At 44.6% G+C, this 12,077-nt stretch overlaps 1 protein-coding gene across 4 annotated transcripts in view; it reads left to right on the top strand.

The window, feature by feature from the left end:
* Positions 1 to 12,077, top strand: part of SYT16 (synaptotagmin 16) — a 120,725-nt gene that overhangs the window by 60,830 nt on the left and 47,818 nt on the right. Inside the window, exons 1-3 of one of the 4 annotated variants that reach the window (XM_087747953.1) lie at positions 7,868 to 7,989; positions 9,012 to 9,054; positions 9,300 to 9,926. The exons of 2 other annotated variants lie outside the window; for them this stretch is intronic. In XM_087747953.1, coding sequence (XP_087604079.1) covers positions 9,371 to 9,926 — 556 coding nt within the window. In that variant the 5' untranslated portion in view covers positions 7,868 to 7,989; positions 9,012 to 9,054; positions 9,300 to 9,370. Of the gene's footprint in view, positions 1 to 7,867; positions 7,990 to 9,011; positions 9,055 to 9,299; positions 9,927 to 12,077 lie in introns of those variants that run through there. One more of the 4 variants, XM_087747955.1, reaches the window with a different exon arrangement.

Below are 12,077 nucleotides of genomic sequence, written 5' to 3'. Positions count from 1 at the left end.
GGGGAGCCCAGAGCAGGCTGCAAAGCTTGATGGAGAAGCTGGTAAACACTTAACTGATGGGAGGGTAGCAGAAAGTTAACTTCACGCATATCAAGCTTGCTTGGCTATGCCCAAGCATGTGCAGAAGGAAGCTGTGGCGGCATGAAGCAGTCCTGAGCTGACTGGAGCAATGTAGAGCCTTGACGTAGGTCATATGCAGAATTCCTTAGCAAGGGAAAGATTAAACACCACACCTTTGGTCTTAATGGAGTCAGCTGGAGTGGTTCCTCACAGCATTGGTGATCTTTCAGGTGGTGGGGGAGTGTGTGGGGGGGTGAAATTTCCCCTTGGAGCATCCCCCCATGCAAGGAAGGAGGACCTTCCTTTGAACAGAGGCCTGACAGATGTCAGTGGGGGTCTCGTCTGAGACCTTTTCATGCTGTGATGGTTTGGCGTCCCTTCCTGTAGTGTGAATTTCAGGACCAAGAGGTGGTGATGGTGTTCTTACGTACAGTGTTTATAGTGTTGCTGAGCCCTTTGCTTCAAAAGTTCGTGAGTGAAATGAACTTCACAGGAACATGTGATGGTGCTGGGCAAACCCTTGTGTAAAGAGCTGTATCCGACAGTGTGCTTCAGCGCTGTGACTCAAAAAAGAAAAGGGCCCTCTTTATTCTATACCCTAATCTTTTTATAATGATGTGACCTCAGACCAGGAAGGAAATTGTAGTTTCCTGACTGTGCTTTATACAAAAATATTCCAGTTGTGCCTTGCCTTGAACACCTGTCGTGATGTTAAGCATGTACCCCTGATACGTGAGATCAGCTTAAACATCATGAGGTTTGAAGACACATTTTTTTCCATTTTTTCCCTTCTGTCTTATCAGCCTCAAGAGCACTTGCAGTTCATGTTCTCAAGCTGTTCTGCACAGCCACTACTCTAGCCTTTGGGGCTAGCAGCACACTTAAAATTGTGGTTTAATCCCAGCTGGCAACTGAGCACCACACAGCCGCTCGCTCACTCCCTCCTCCCCAGTGGGATGGGGAGATAATCGGAAGAGGACAAATGGGAAAAAAAAACAACTAACCCCACCTCTGTGGGTTGATATAAGAACAGTTTAATAATTGAAATAAAATAAAATAGTAATAATAAAAGAATATACAAAGCAAGCGATGCACGATGCAGTTGCTCACCACCTGCCACTGATGCCCAGCCCGTCTCCAAGCAGCGTCCCCCCAGCCAGCTTTCCCCCAGTTTCTGTACTGGGCATGATGCCGTATGGTATGGAACATCCCTTTGGCCAGTCTGGGCCAGCTGTCCTGGCTGTGCCCCCTCCCAGCTTCTTGTGCATCTCCAGCCTTCTCAGTCGGCAGAGCATGAGAAGCAGAAGTCCGTGACTTAGTGTAAGCACTACTTAGCAACAACTAAAACATCAGTGTGTTATCAACGTTATTCTCATACTAAATCCAAAACACAGCACTATACCAGCTACTAGGAAGAAAATTAACTCTATCCCAGCTGAAACCAGGACAAAAATAAATAAACGGAGATGCAGTTCTTGTATAAACCACTCATCTCCTGTAGCTGAAGCTTTAAGGAAAGCGTCAACACCTCTAACACTCAACAAAGGCAGGAATGTTAGCAGCACTGCCTGGATGTCGACCTCGCTTTGTCAGTCCCCAGCCAGGCACTGGGGACCCGTCGCGTGCAGCCTGTGGGACCACCATATGCTCGCAGAGGCTTAGCTTCGTGTTTAGAAAGAAGTCATGTGGGTGAGCGTGACAGTACCAGCCTGGCGTGCACAGTAGCCTGGCTTCCTCCAACAGCGTGGTAAGTTGTGGAAAGCATGGGAATGTCCTTCTCCAAAGCAATACAACTGTGGTGGGTCTTTGTAACCCTGATGCTGAGTACCCAGTAGCTCTGAGGCTCCATGGTCCTCAGCAAGGTGAAGATTGGAAACGAGTCTGTGGTTGTTCATGTCACCTGGTTGAGGGATGTAGCTCAGTTGGAGTGTTATGTTCCTTGACCTGCCAGGAGGGAGAGGAGCTCTTGAAAGGGAAGTTTCTTTGTGCCCAAATGAAGCCGCTCTTCTAAATTACTTTCTCAGTTGCCTTTACAGAGGCTCATAGGAAGAGTGGTTGGACATGGGACAGCGTGGATGTTGCCACTGATGCGTGCCCTAGACATCAGAGAGCCTGGTTTGTAACAAGAGCAAATTAAATGAAGGATAAGAGTAGCTGAGGGAGCAGTTCCTGAGTTGATAGGGACAACTGCCTGCTCAGATCTATGGCTCTGAATTCTTTTAAATCATTTAAAACTAGGTCTGGTTTTCCCAGTGATACCTCAGCCTCCCAGCATGTCTGGCTGGACTGGTGGTTGACTTTGCAGAAGTGAAAGGAGATAGGCACTATGGACTTGGCCATGTGCACGCACAAAGATGGATAACCAGGAATGGGTAATCATCTACTGCGTTTGCCGCTCAGGGCTGTGGTTCCCGAGCAGCGCTGTCTGCACTGCTCGATGGTGGTCCATACGGAGCAATTTCCATAGGCTCTGTAATGATGGAGTGTGTGGGGGAAGAAGGAGTAACAGTAACTGGGTGACTCCTCAAAATGTTTCTAAAATATCTTCATTGTGTTAAACAGCTAGACATGCTCTCCCACTGCTGATCTCCATGCAAGTAATTGCTCTGATTGACCTGGCTTGTTGAGCTGCTGCAGACTGGGTAGCACGATGGCAGGCGGGGTGGGGACTGGGTCTATTGGGTCTGCTCTAGACAACAGCTTGACAGCACCGGTGGGTGGGTTCGAGCGGTGGTGTAAATTGGTGTTTCTCCAGCCTTTTGAACTTGTGATTTCCTTTCGGCTCTTCTGTCTTCATGTAAGCCGATGAACGAGAGCAGCTCAATTACAGAATGTGCTGTAATTTCTGACTGCAGGTTTCTTCTTTCATTCCCCTAATCCAGTAATTACAGATGTTTCTCACTCCTTTACCTTGAAGCAGCACAGTTGCCACTACTTACACCACTCCTCTAATACTCCAACGATCTGTGACTTTCTTTATGCCTTTTTTGTAACCCTCAGTTTGAGAAATATAAATAAAGTTATTCATTGTTGCTTTTTGTACTACCACTTGTCACAGAACTGGTAGGTTTTTTGTGCCTATGGTGACAAGCGGCTCTTTAAACGCAAAGGACCTTATTTTGGCTTGGAGGATGTGACTGGCTTCAGTGGAGTGAGTCTGGACTTAGCGGCAGTACTGAGGCAGAATCTGGCGCTCTGGCATATCCAGGCCAAATGTTATGGTCAAGGAAGCTGTTTGCATTTTCTGTCTCCTGAAAATTCCCTCAAGGTTTGTATTAATATTTTGGGGGCAATAATATCTATGTGTGCAGTTGCAGATTCCCTGTTTTGTGAGCACACTGGAGTTACGTGAAAGGAACACACTTCTGAGTTCAGGCGGTCTTACAGTCTTAAGCAAAAACAAAGGTGTGCAGTGGTCAGCATAGGAAATCGCCATCGGCTCCTCAGCCCTGTTGCTGGTGGAGCTTCTGAGCATAGTATTTGGATGCTGGTCTTCTAGGAGCATTTTTTTGCCTGAATTTATCACCATATACTCTATATGGTGGACAGAACTGGGTTTTTTGAAAAAGGCTCTACAGTTTTGAACAATTAATGTCACATTTGCATAATTCCTTTTTTCTTCTATCCCTTTCCACTTCTCCCCATCCCACTGAAACTGTGAGGATCAGTAATCGTTGCCATTATTTTTGACAAAAGGAGAGCATGCAACAAAGGAATGGGAAGAAAGGAGGAGACACAATGGGACTAAATATCCTGATCAAAACCACTTCTGTCATTTGGGTATCAATTTTTACAACTAATTTGGCACAGCATCACTAGTAGTGAGCTGCCTGCAAAGACAGGAGGTGATTTGGGAGTGAGGAATAAGTCTGCAGGCTTCCTCTGCGTAGGCTAAACCCCGTGCAGCAGGGTGCATCGCTGTCTGATCTCATCTTTGTTTTCACTTCACCCTTTTGGGGCTTGCAAGACCAATGCGTTGCAGCAGTAGGTTTATTGCCTGTTGATTTGTAACCCATGAATGTTTCCAATGAGATGTGTGTAATTTATTGGTATAAACCATTAGATCTTTCTTGAATGCCCTGGAGTTTCTGAATCACCAGCTGCAAAGTGTTATTACAAAGCACATAATCACTTGGGAAGTGCTTCTGTCTTCCTTTTTTTTGCTTTAAATTCAGCTACATAAATAGCATTTTTATAGCACGTAGGCCAAAAAGGTAGCAAGATGTTCTGTCTTTCTGTTTTGTTTTACCTGAGGGAAACTTGGTCAGCAGTGACGCTCACAGCTGATGTGAACCTTGGGCACTGTCTGTGAACTTTCCTCATAACGATTCTGCAAGAGGCTCCAATCAAGTGATCAGCTTCAAGTGCACAGGCTGTTTTTGGCACTGTGACAATTTTAACTGGAAATACAGTTTCAGCGTAGCAATGTTTGGTTATCCTTCACTGTGAGGATGGAAGGGCTTTGCTAGCATCTTGTTAAGCATGATTCTGGCAACTACAGGAGGAGCAAAGAGTCCAGATTGTTCCCAGAACTAGGATAGAGGATTTCTTGGCCCAGTGTTGCTGCTGCCTGCCTTCGGCAGAGTACATTTCTAATCTCCTGTCTGCTATTTTACATGTGTGCTAATTGGGCTCCAGTCCGAAAGGAGGATCAGGCTCATTCTAGTTTTCAGTAGCTTAAAAGGAGTTATTAAATCGTCTTACCCCTCCAAACCTTCCTTACCTCCTCCTTTCACACGAACAGCAAAATGGCCTTGCCTTTTGCGCAGACCCTTGATGTTCTGGGCATCAGCATAGATTCACCCCTTGGTTTAGGCCTTTGCTCCTAAGCTTGGAGCAAGGCTTCATGGTGGGTCTGTAACACTGCTTTTCCTAGGTGTCCACGCAAATAAAGCTCCTGTCTATGGATATGATCCGTGGCGTGCCAGGTGGGCATGAGGGGCTGATGCTCTCTGTATGAGATCAGGAAATAATGTAAATCATTATCAATGGCTTAATTAAAATTTCTGAGAAGTGGGCAAGGAAGAAATCATTTCTCTGGGTACATGTAGTGCGGCTGTCTAAACCTGTGACCCAGCACAGTGCTCAGAGTTTCAGTTATGGACAGATGGATTCAGCAACTTGCCCAAACTGCTAAAAAAGCTTTTTGGTACAATTTTCTTGGCAGCGGCAAAAGAAGCACATCTTCCTAAAACAGTGATAGGACAAAGATGTCTCCTGGTCTTTGGAAGCTGGGAGCGGATTTCCTCTTCTTGTGTCTCTACGTCAGACAGTACGTTCCCAGGCAGAGAGGTGAGGCTGTGGATTTCTTCTTCATCTGGTGTTTCAGAAATAAACACTTGCTTGAAAATTGTTCAGTTATTATATGCTGGGACACTGTTTTCAACCTGTGGTCTACAAGCCTCCCTGCAAGGGAGGAGTTTGGTAGAAAACTTTTGCAAGGGCCACACAAAAAGTGACTGAAGAAAAGGAAGTTTGTGCCTACGCTCTACAACACCTTGAATAAGGGAAATCGTTGTAAGAAATGTGCATCTGATGGCAATTTTTTAGGAGCCTGCATATCAAGAAGATTGAAAGACATTTTGCTAACATTACAAACCTCTGCATTGTGGTAGTGTTTGAAATTCTGCTAATAGTCGTCTTTTTTTAGCTGTACAGTAATTGCACCTCTCAATGGGAACGCTACTCAGGAATAATGATCCTATCAAGACAAGGGAATATAGATTGTAGTAAAGGTTATGATGGTATCTGTGAGAGGCTTAACATTGATCCTTTTAGCTATCAGATTTTCCAAGAGGAAAAAAAAAATACCAACTTTTAGTTAAGCAGTTGATTCAGTGTGAAAATTCTTGTGGTTCGGTTTAGAAGATGGAACTTGAAGTGAATTTGCTAAACTGGTCACCCCAGCCCCTCCCCCCCCCCCCATTCGATGAATGCTTTCAAAAAGAAATGGATTTTTCTTTCCCACACATTTTAAACGCTCTTCTCAGTTCTTTTATTTTTTTTTTCTAATGCAAGTAAAAATTGCTAAAGAATTCAGAAGTAAAAAAGCGTTATGTTGAAAAGGCCATGTCGTGAAATATATCATAAACACCCTGTTAGAGCAGTGCCTGCTAATTAAGGGAGAGAGCTCCTGGGAACCAGCAAGCCTATAACAGAGCTCAGCCTCCTTTGATCCTCTGTTGAGTTTGTAAAAACGTTGCCCGCCTAAACTTGTCTGCAGCTTGTTACACATTTTATCCATCTGCTACAAGACCAAAAATAAGTGATTTATAATTCAGTTGAACTCCAGTTGTTCAGCATATCACTGACTGTAGAGTCTTCAGTAAGAGGGAGGTGACAGGAGGAGAAGCCGAACAAAGGCTAAACAGAGCCAGGCACCCTGGAAATGGCATTGCTTTTCCCTGTAGGGATTAAGTAGGCGCTGGATTGCAAGTTGTACAGGTGTGTCGGAGGTGTTACTAAAGCGCTTCAGATTTTTTGGGTGATAGACACTTCAGTGTCTATCCATTGTCCATAAACTGAAATCAAACCATTTGTTGGGATTCTCCAGCTTTAATCCAGACAAATTTCCAGGTCTTGGGTAGAATTGTGGATGTGGATATACATGTGTGTATGCGTCATGTTTCCCCCCAACCTACTTATAGCAAGATGATCGGTACAACTATTTGGTATATGAAAGATGCGGGTTCAAGGCTTATCTGCCTGTTCAGACGACTGGGTGACCACATCCAAGCCCTGCAGGTGACTGTAGATCACTGCTTTAATTCCATGACTAAAGTAAAATCTCACTTTGAAAAACTCTCTCTGTCTTTCTAGCTGTGATACCAACCTCCCTAATGCGGAGTCTCTTGCGCAGCACCGCGATGTTTGCCCGAGCCGTGGTGCAGTCAGCCACAGCATCCGGGAGAAGTGGGATGGCTCTGTTGGATCAATTGAGTGCTAGCTCTGAAATCTAATAACAAGAGGAGCTAATTATTCCCTATGCAAATAGCACAAGTCTGTTCTGTTGATTTTTAGAACAGATCAGCGCTTCATTTTAGCACCCATATGTTTTATCTGCATTGGTTAGCTATCACTCTTGGATGCCTGCAGCCCTCCAAGGGCTGCTGCTGTCACGTATCTTGCTGCTGAGATGGAGGCAGAGCGTTACGAAGTCCTCCTTTCATCAGAAATCAGAGATTCATTTGCTGTTGCCTGTAAATAAATGACAGGTTCCAGCATCCAGTACTTACCCACCCAAATTTACCTCCTTCCACTCCTGGGAGAATCTCACTGTTAGAAGTACCATCTCCTCCCAGTGACTTCCGTGGTGCTGTGACTTACTAGTAGCAAATCTGTGTTATGCTGAAAGGGTGTTGTCTGGAGCGTGTCCTCAGTTTAGGACTATGAGGAAATAAGTTGTACAAAGCAGAGAGGCTTTGACAAGGACAGGGTTGGAAAGAGGAGAGTCAACGAAGGGAACGGCTCACCTGGGAGGTCACGCCATGACATTGTCTGTTCTTTGCCAAAGATTTAACGCGTGGCAGGGAGCGTTACCTTGGTCCCAGTGGCTGAGCCAGAGGCCAGCGGCTGACAGGTGGGTACTGGAACAGCGCGCGCCCCGAGCCCGGAGAGTTTGTAACAGCCATCGGCTTTTAAAATGGCTCTAGTAACCTACGTTCATTTACTGCCCTTGTTAGGGCTGTAATTCTTAGTACACACTGAAGCTGGTAATAAACGTGTTGGAATTGTCTGCACAGTAAGTCAACATCACTGAACAAAATTATTCTGCACAGGTGTTTCAAAAGGTAAAGACCTCTTAAGTCACTGATCTCATATGTAAAGAAGCTGCTCCCTAAGCAAGGTGGGATCTCCTTGTCCATGCTCCATTTAAAAATCTAAAACATTGGGATTACCACTACATTTCTCTGGAGACCATTTCACAAGGTAATACACATTGCTGCTGAGCTTATTTTCTTGCTGCTTATACTGTATTTACCCTTCTGTAGTTTGATTGCTCCTAGATCTCTAAATTCAAAAAGACATTGGTATTAATTTTTGAAGCTTCTTTTTGCTTCTTTTTAGTTGTCTTTTAGCCTAAAATCTGCAACTATTTAATTCTTTCTTCCTAAACCAATCATCCTATTTGTAGGTTTTTCCTTTTTCTCAGAGTTCCTAAAAGAATATGTGTCTTGTGATAATGTGGGAAGATGTATATTGGGCAAAAAGGCACCTTAACTTTCTGCAAGTTATGAAAGCAAAAAAGGCCTCTGTTTTTATTTAGGCTTTATATGAGTTTTTAGAAAACAAGATAGGAACAGCCTGTCTCCATCCCAGCTTCAGAAATGTCATATCTCTGAGTTTATCTTGATCCAAAAGGTTAATATTTACAATTATACAAATACGTGGTTATTCCAGGTGTGGTAGTACTTCAACAACAGTTAAAATATGCCAGCTTTTATAATACTTTTATCATGATTGCTCTGTACTGAAGAAGTGCTATAAAGATCTGGTCTGTGTCTGCTTTTGTAGTGAAGATATGGCTGAAGCAGGTATAACCAGTAGCTTATTCCAGCCACTATGGGTTTTAATGGACATATTGACATGATACCAATGCTTTTGTTAACTCACTCCTGTTCCCAGTAATTTCATACCTATAATATTCCACCTCCTTTGTTCTGCTCATTTCTGTGAAGGGCAAAACAACTCTGGGTTGTGTTACTCTGTGGGCAGAGAGGGCTTCCTCAGAGCCTTTCTGGAGCAAAGCATTTGAGAGAGTTGTCTGCCACGGGCTGGTTCTGTGAACTTTAGGCCTGTCACTTTAATCAATCAAAACATAATTGTCCCCAAATTCTCCCCCCTTCAATTTCCCCATCTGGACCTGCTAATGCTAAGGGTGTGGTGGAAGTCAGGGCCAGGAGATTATCTGAGATTTTTGACTGCAAGTTGTTTTGTACTTTTTTTACTAGGTCTGTTGACAGCTGTAACCAGAATGTGTGTGCTTCAGAAAAGGTACTTCTCCGATGTTCTGTTCTTATTTTTATATAAGGTTTAGCAATTGAATGAAAGCTTTCCAGATCTCTGCAGGAATATGTGTAATTTGTCCATCATTTCTGGATTTCTAGTGGTATTCTGAATGGGTAGAAGTCCTTTTTCTGTTTCTCCTCTCAGTTCTAGACATCTTATGTAGATAGTGTGTCGACAGGTGTTGATGGACAAGCAATTTACAGTAATCTCTTATGGTGCTTATTCTGTAGCTCCCTGAATTATAAGTGACATGCTGGCAAAGCTGAACAACTGATCACCAGATACTGGCATAGTGTTAAACATGGCTTCTGAGGCTGCTCAGAATTTCCTTCAGCCACTGTCATCTTGGATGTCTCAAATATACGAAGCTATCCAACAAGCAGGAGACTCTATATCTGCTTCACTGCTGAATTTGAGTGGAGTGGGTCGTAAGTCCGAAGAAGAGAGGAACCGGGACTTGGAGAATAATGGAGGAGTTTATGAGGAGTATTCTGAGGAAGCAGATGATGAACACCACCTGGACCTCTGGGATGAGGAATACTTGTATCCTAGAGAAGATGGTCACATTGTGGGTCCTGATCTTGCTTCACGAGCCCTTCCTCATGGCTCTGACATGGGTCTGCAGAGGCAAAAACAGATTAAAAATACCAGCAGCTTACCAGAGCAGTGTGTTGAAAGCACCAGGTCTTTGACAGCCAATGGATCCTACTGGATGAATGAAGATCTCCAGCCGCTCGATCGGCTTCCTGCCATCGCTGAGGAAGAAGGTGAGCCCTCTATGAGGATGGGAGGCCATGAGCACAACCTCAGCATGAGCGGCTCCTTAAAAAGTAATAATGGCAAGGCAAGTTTTGCAGGTAAGCAGCTAGCACGCACCCTGACAGTATTATCCAGACCTCTCTTGTCTAGTATTGATTTGATTTAGTTGCTAATCTGCTCATTATGTTCTGTGTTGTCTTTGTTTCCCACAGCTAAAATAAAACTCCCCAAATCCCAAAGAAAAAAATCTAACCTTTCCTCCTCTGTTTCCGATTCTTCTCTTGTTCGTGAAACTAATCTCATTGAAATAAGTGGAAATCTCCAGGGTGAAATGCTGTGTATTAGACGGCAATCAGGCCATATTGCTGTAGCAAGGAGTATTTTGCTCCCCCCATGTTTTGTTTTTGGTAGCAGGACCCTTCAAAGGGAGTGTTTAGCCTTAAGCCTTTGCTTTGAGAACCATCTGCCTTTGCGTCATTGCTATTAAAGATATATATAATCTCAAACCTTGTTTCTTTGTGCCAGGAATCTCAAGATGTTACTGTGCCATGTGCTGTGAAATGCTGTACTAAAAAGCCAGCCATATCTCATGATTTTATGGATGAAAGGCTCCCAAATCGCTTTCCTCTCCTCCCACCACCCCCACAGACTTTTCAAATAAGACTGAAGAGGACAGCAGGCAGGAGATTATGGGAAGGAGAACTGAATTTGATATTTTCAGTTTTAAATAGGCCTAACTATGACTTCTGATCATTAAGTGACATGAACAGCTTTTCAGACGATGGTGTTCAGGACTGAATTTCAGCCATGTGGCTTGTACTCACTAAATACCACCATAAATGTGGCTGAAAGTTACCTGGGTCACAGAGGACTGATGGAGACCTGTGTCCCAGCCACAAGCAGCAAAGCTGCAGTCCTGCTGACACCGTCCTCGGGTCTTGCTGGGTTAAAGCCTCTCTTTACGAACATCCTAGGAAGGGGCATAAGGGAGGAAGGGTGGGCTGGGGTCTACAATATTGAACTGATGAAAAACTTGAGACTCACTGAGGGTCTTCAGAATTTGGCTTGAAGTGTCTATGTTCGTTTTATAATGACCAAAAGCTTTTCATCACTCTTGGCTTCTAAGGAAGTCTTACAGATTTAGCCATTTCTGTGCAAACTGTGGAAGATCAGCCTGTTTGTTTTTGTATTTAATAGGAATATCAGACTGAGAGGGTATAAACCTTGACGGTGTTCTTTAATGAATGTTAAAATTAGCTCTTTTCTTTATTACTATTCCTCACACTGTTATGACCAGGGAGTAAATAATTAAAAAGAGCTTTTGGTCTAGCTGTTCTGTTTCCCAAACTGGGACTACTTGTTTCATATTCCAAATGAATGAATGCCAGTTCTTAGGTTAAGCACCCCAGAGCTGTATCTCTTGGAGCCCAACTTCTAACCTGTACAGATCCCCTACCTTCTGGTACCCCTATACATCACCTGTGCGATATCCTGCCCACAGGGTTTGTCCATAGGCACCAAGTCAATGCTGCAGGGCTGGATTTACCGTGTGTGCTTGGATCATGTGTCCAGTGTGTGCACAGACGCCATGGAGTAGGGCATGGTAGTGTCCTTCCAGGGAGTGCCAGGGCCATGGATCCTCCTGGACAAGTGTTGTCCAGGGCACAACCTTGTCTGCTGCAGAGCCTGTACCCCCAAGAGGGGCTGTTAGAGCGATTCATGGCAAATGCCAGGGCTTCTCAGGGTGGGCTGGGGAGCAGCCACCTGCTGAATGCATTATTCTGATGGTGGCCTCCAGATCTTTGTCCTGTCTCTGGACTATGCCCTTGCTCACAGTGGATGGGAGAAAAGGTGGTGAGCTCTCAGGGGAAACGGGGGCCAGGAATGGGCTGCTGATGCTGTCAGAGCGGTCTTGTCTGAAGGGACATCTGAGAAAGAGGGTGCTTAGGAACGTGTTATGGACCAGATGAATTTTCCTGGTGAGAGACACACAGAGTGACAGTCAGATGCCAGAGTAACCCATCGCTGCAGCTAAAGGAAAGAGTCACTCCGAACCTCTCTCCCAGCTGAGAGCGGGTACTGATCAAGTTGCTGTTGGACTCTCTCAATATTTATCGGTTGTCTTTCTCAGTCAGGTGTCTGGAGCCATTGCGGACTGGAAGGCTGGCCTTACAGAGCTCCCCAGAACCTACCTTGCTGCTGCCTAGAGCTCTCTACTTCCACGCGAAGCACTTCAGAGGGCATTGCGT

Source organism: Nipponia nippon, unplaced genomic scaffold (genome assembly GCF_047370975.1).
Source record: "Nipponia nippon isolate SJK-2023a ecotype South Korea unplaced genomic scaffold, ASM4737097v1 scaffold_11, whole genome shotgun sequence".
Taxonomy (NCBI): Eukaryota; Metazoa; Chordata; class Aves; order Pelecaniformes; family Threskiornithidae; genus Nipponia; species Nipponia nippon.
The sequence above is the reverse complement of the archived record's forward strand: the minus strand, read 5'-3'. Positions and strand labels throughout refer to the sequence as shown.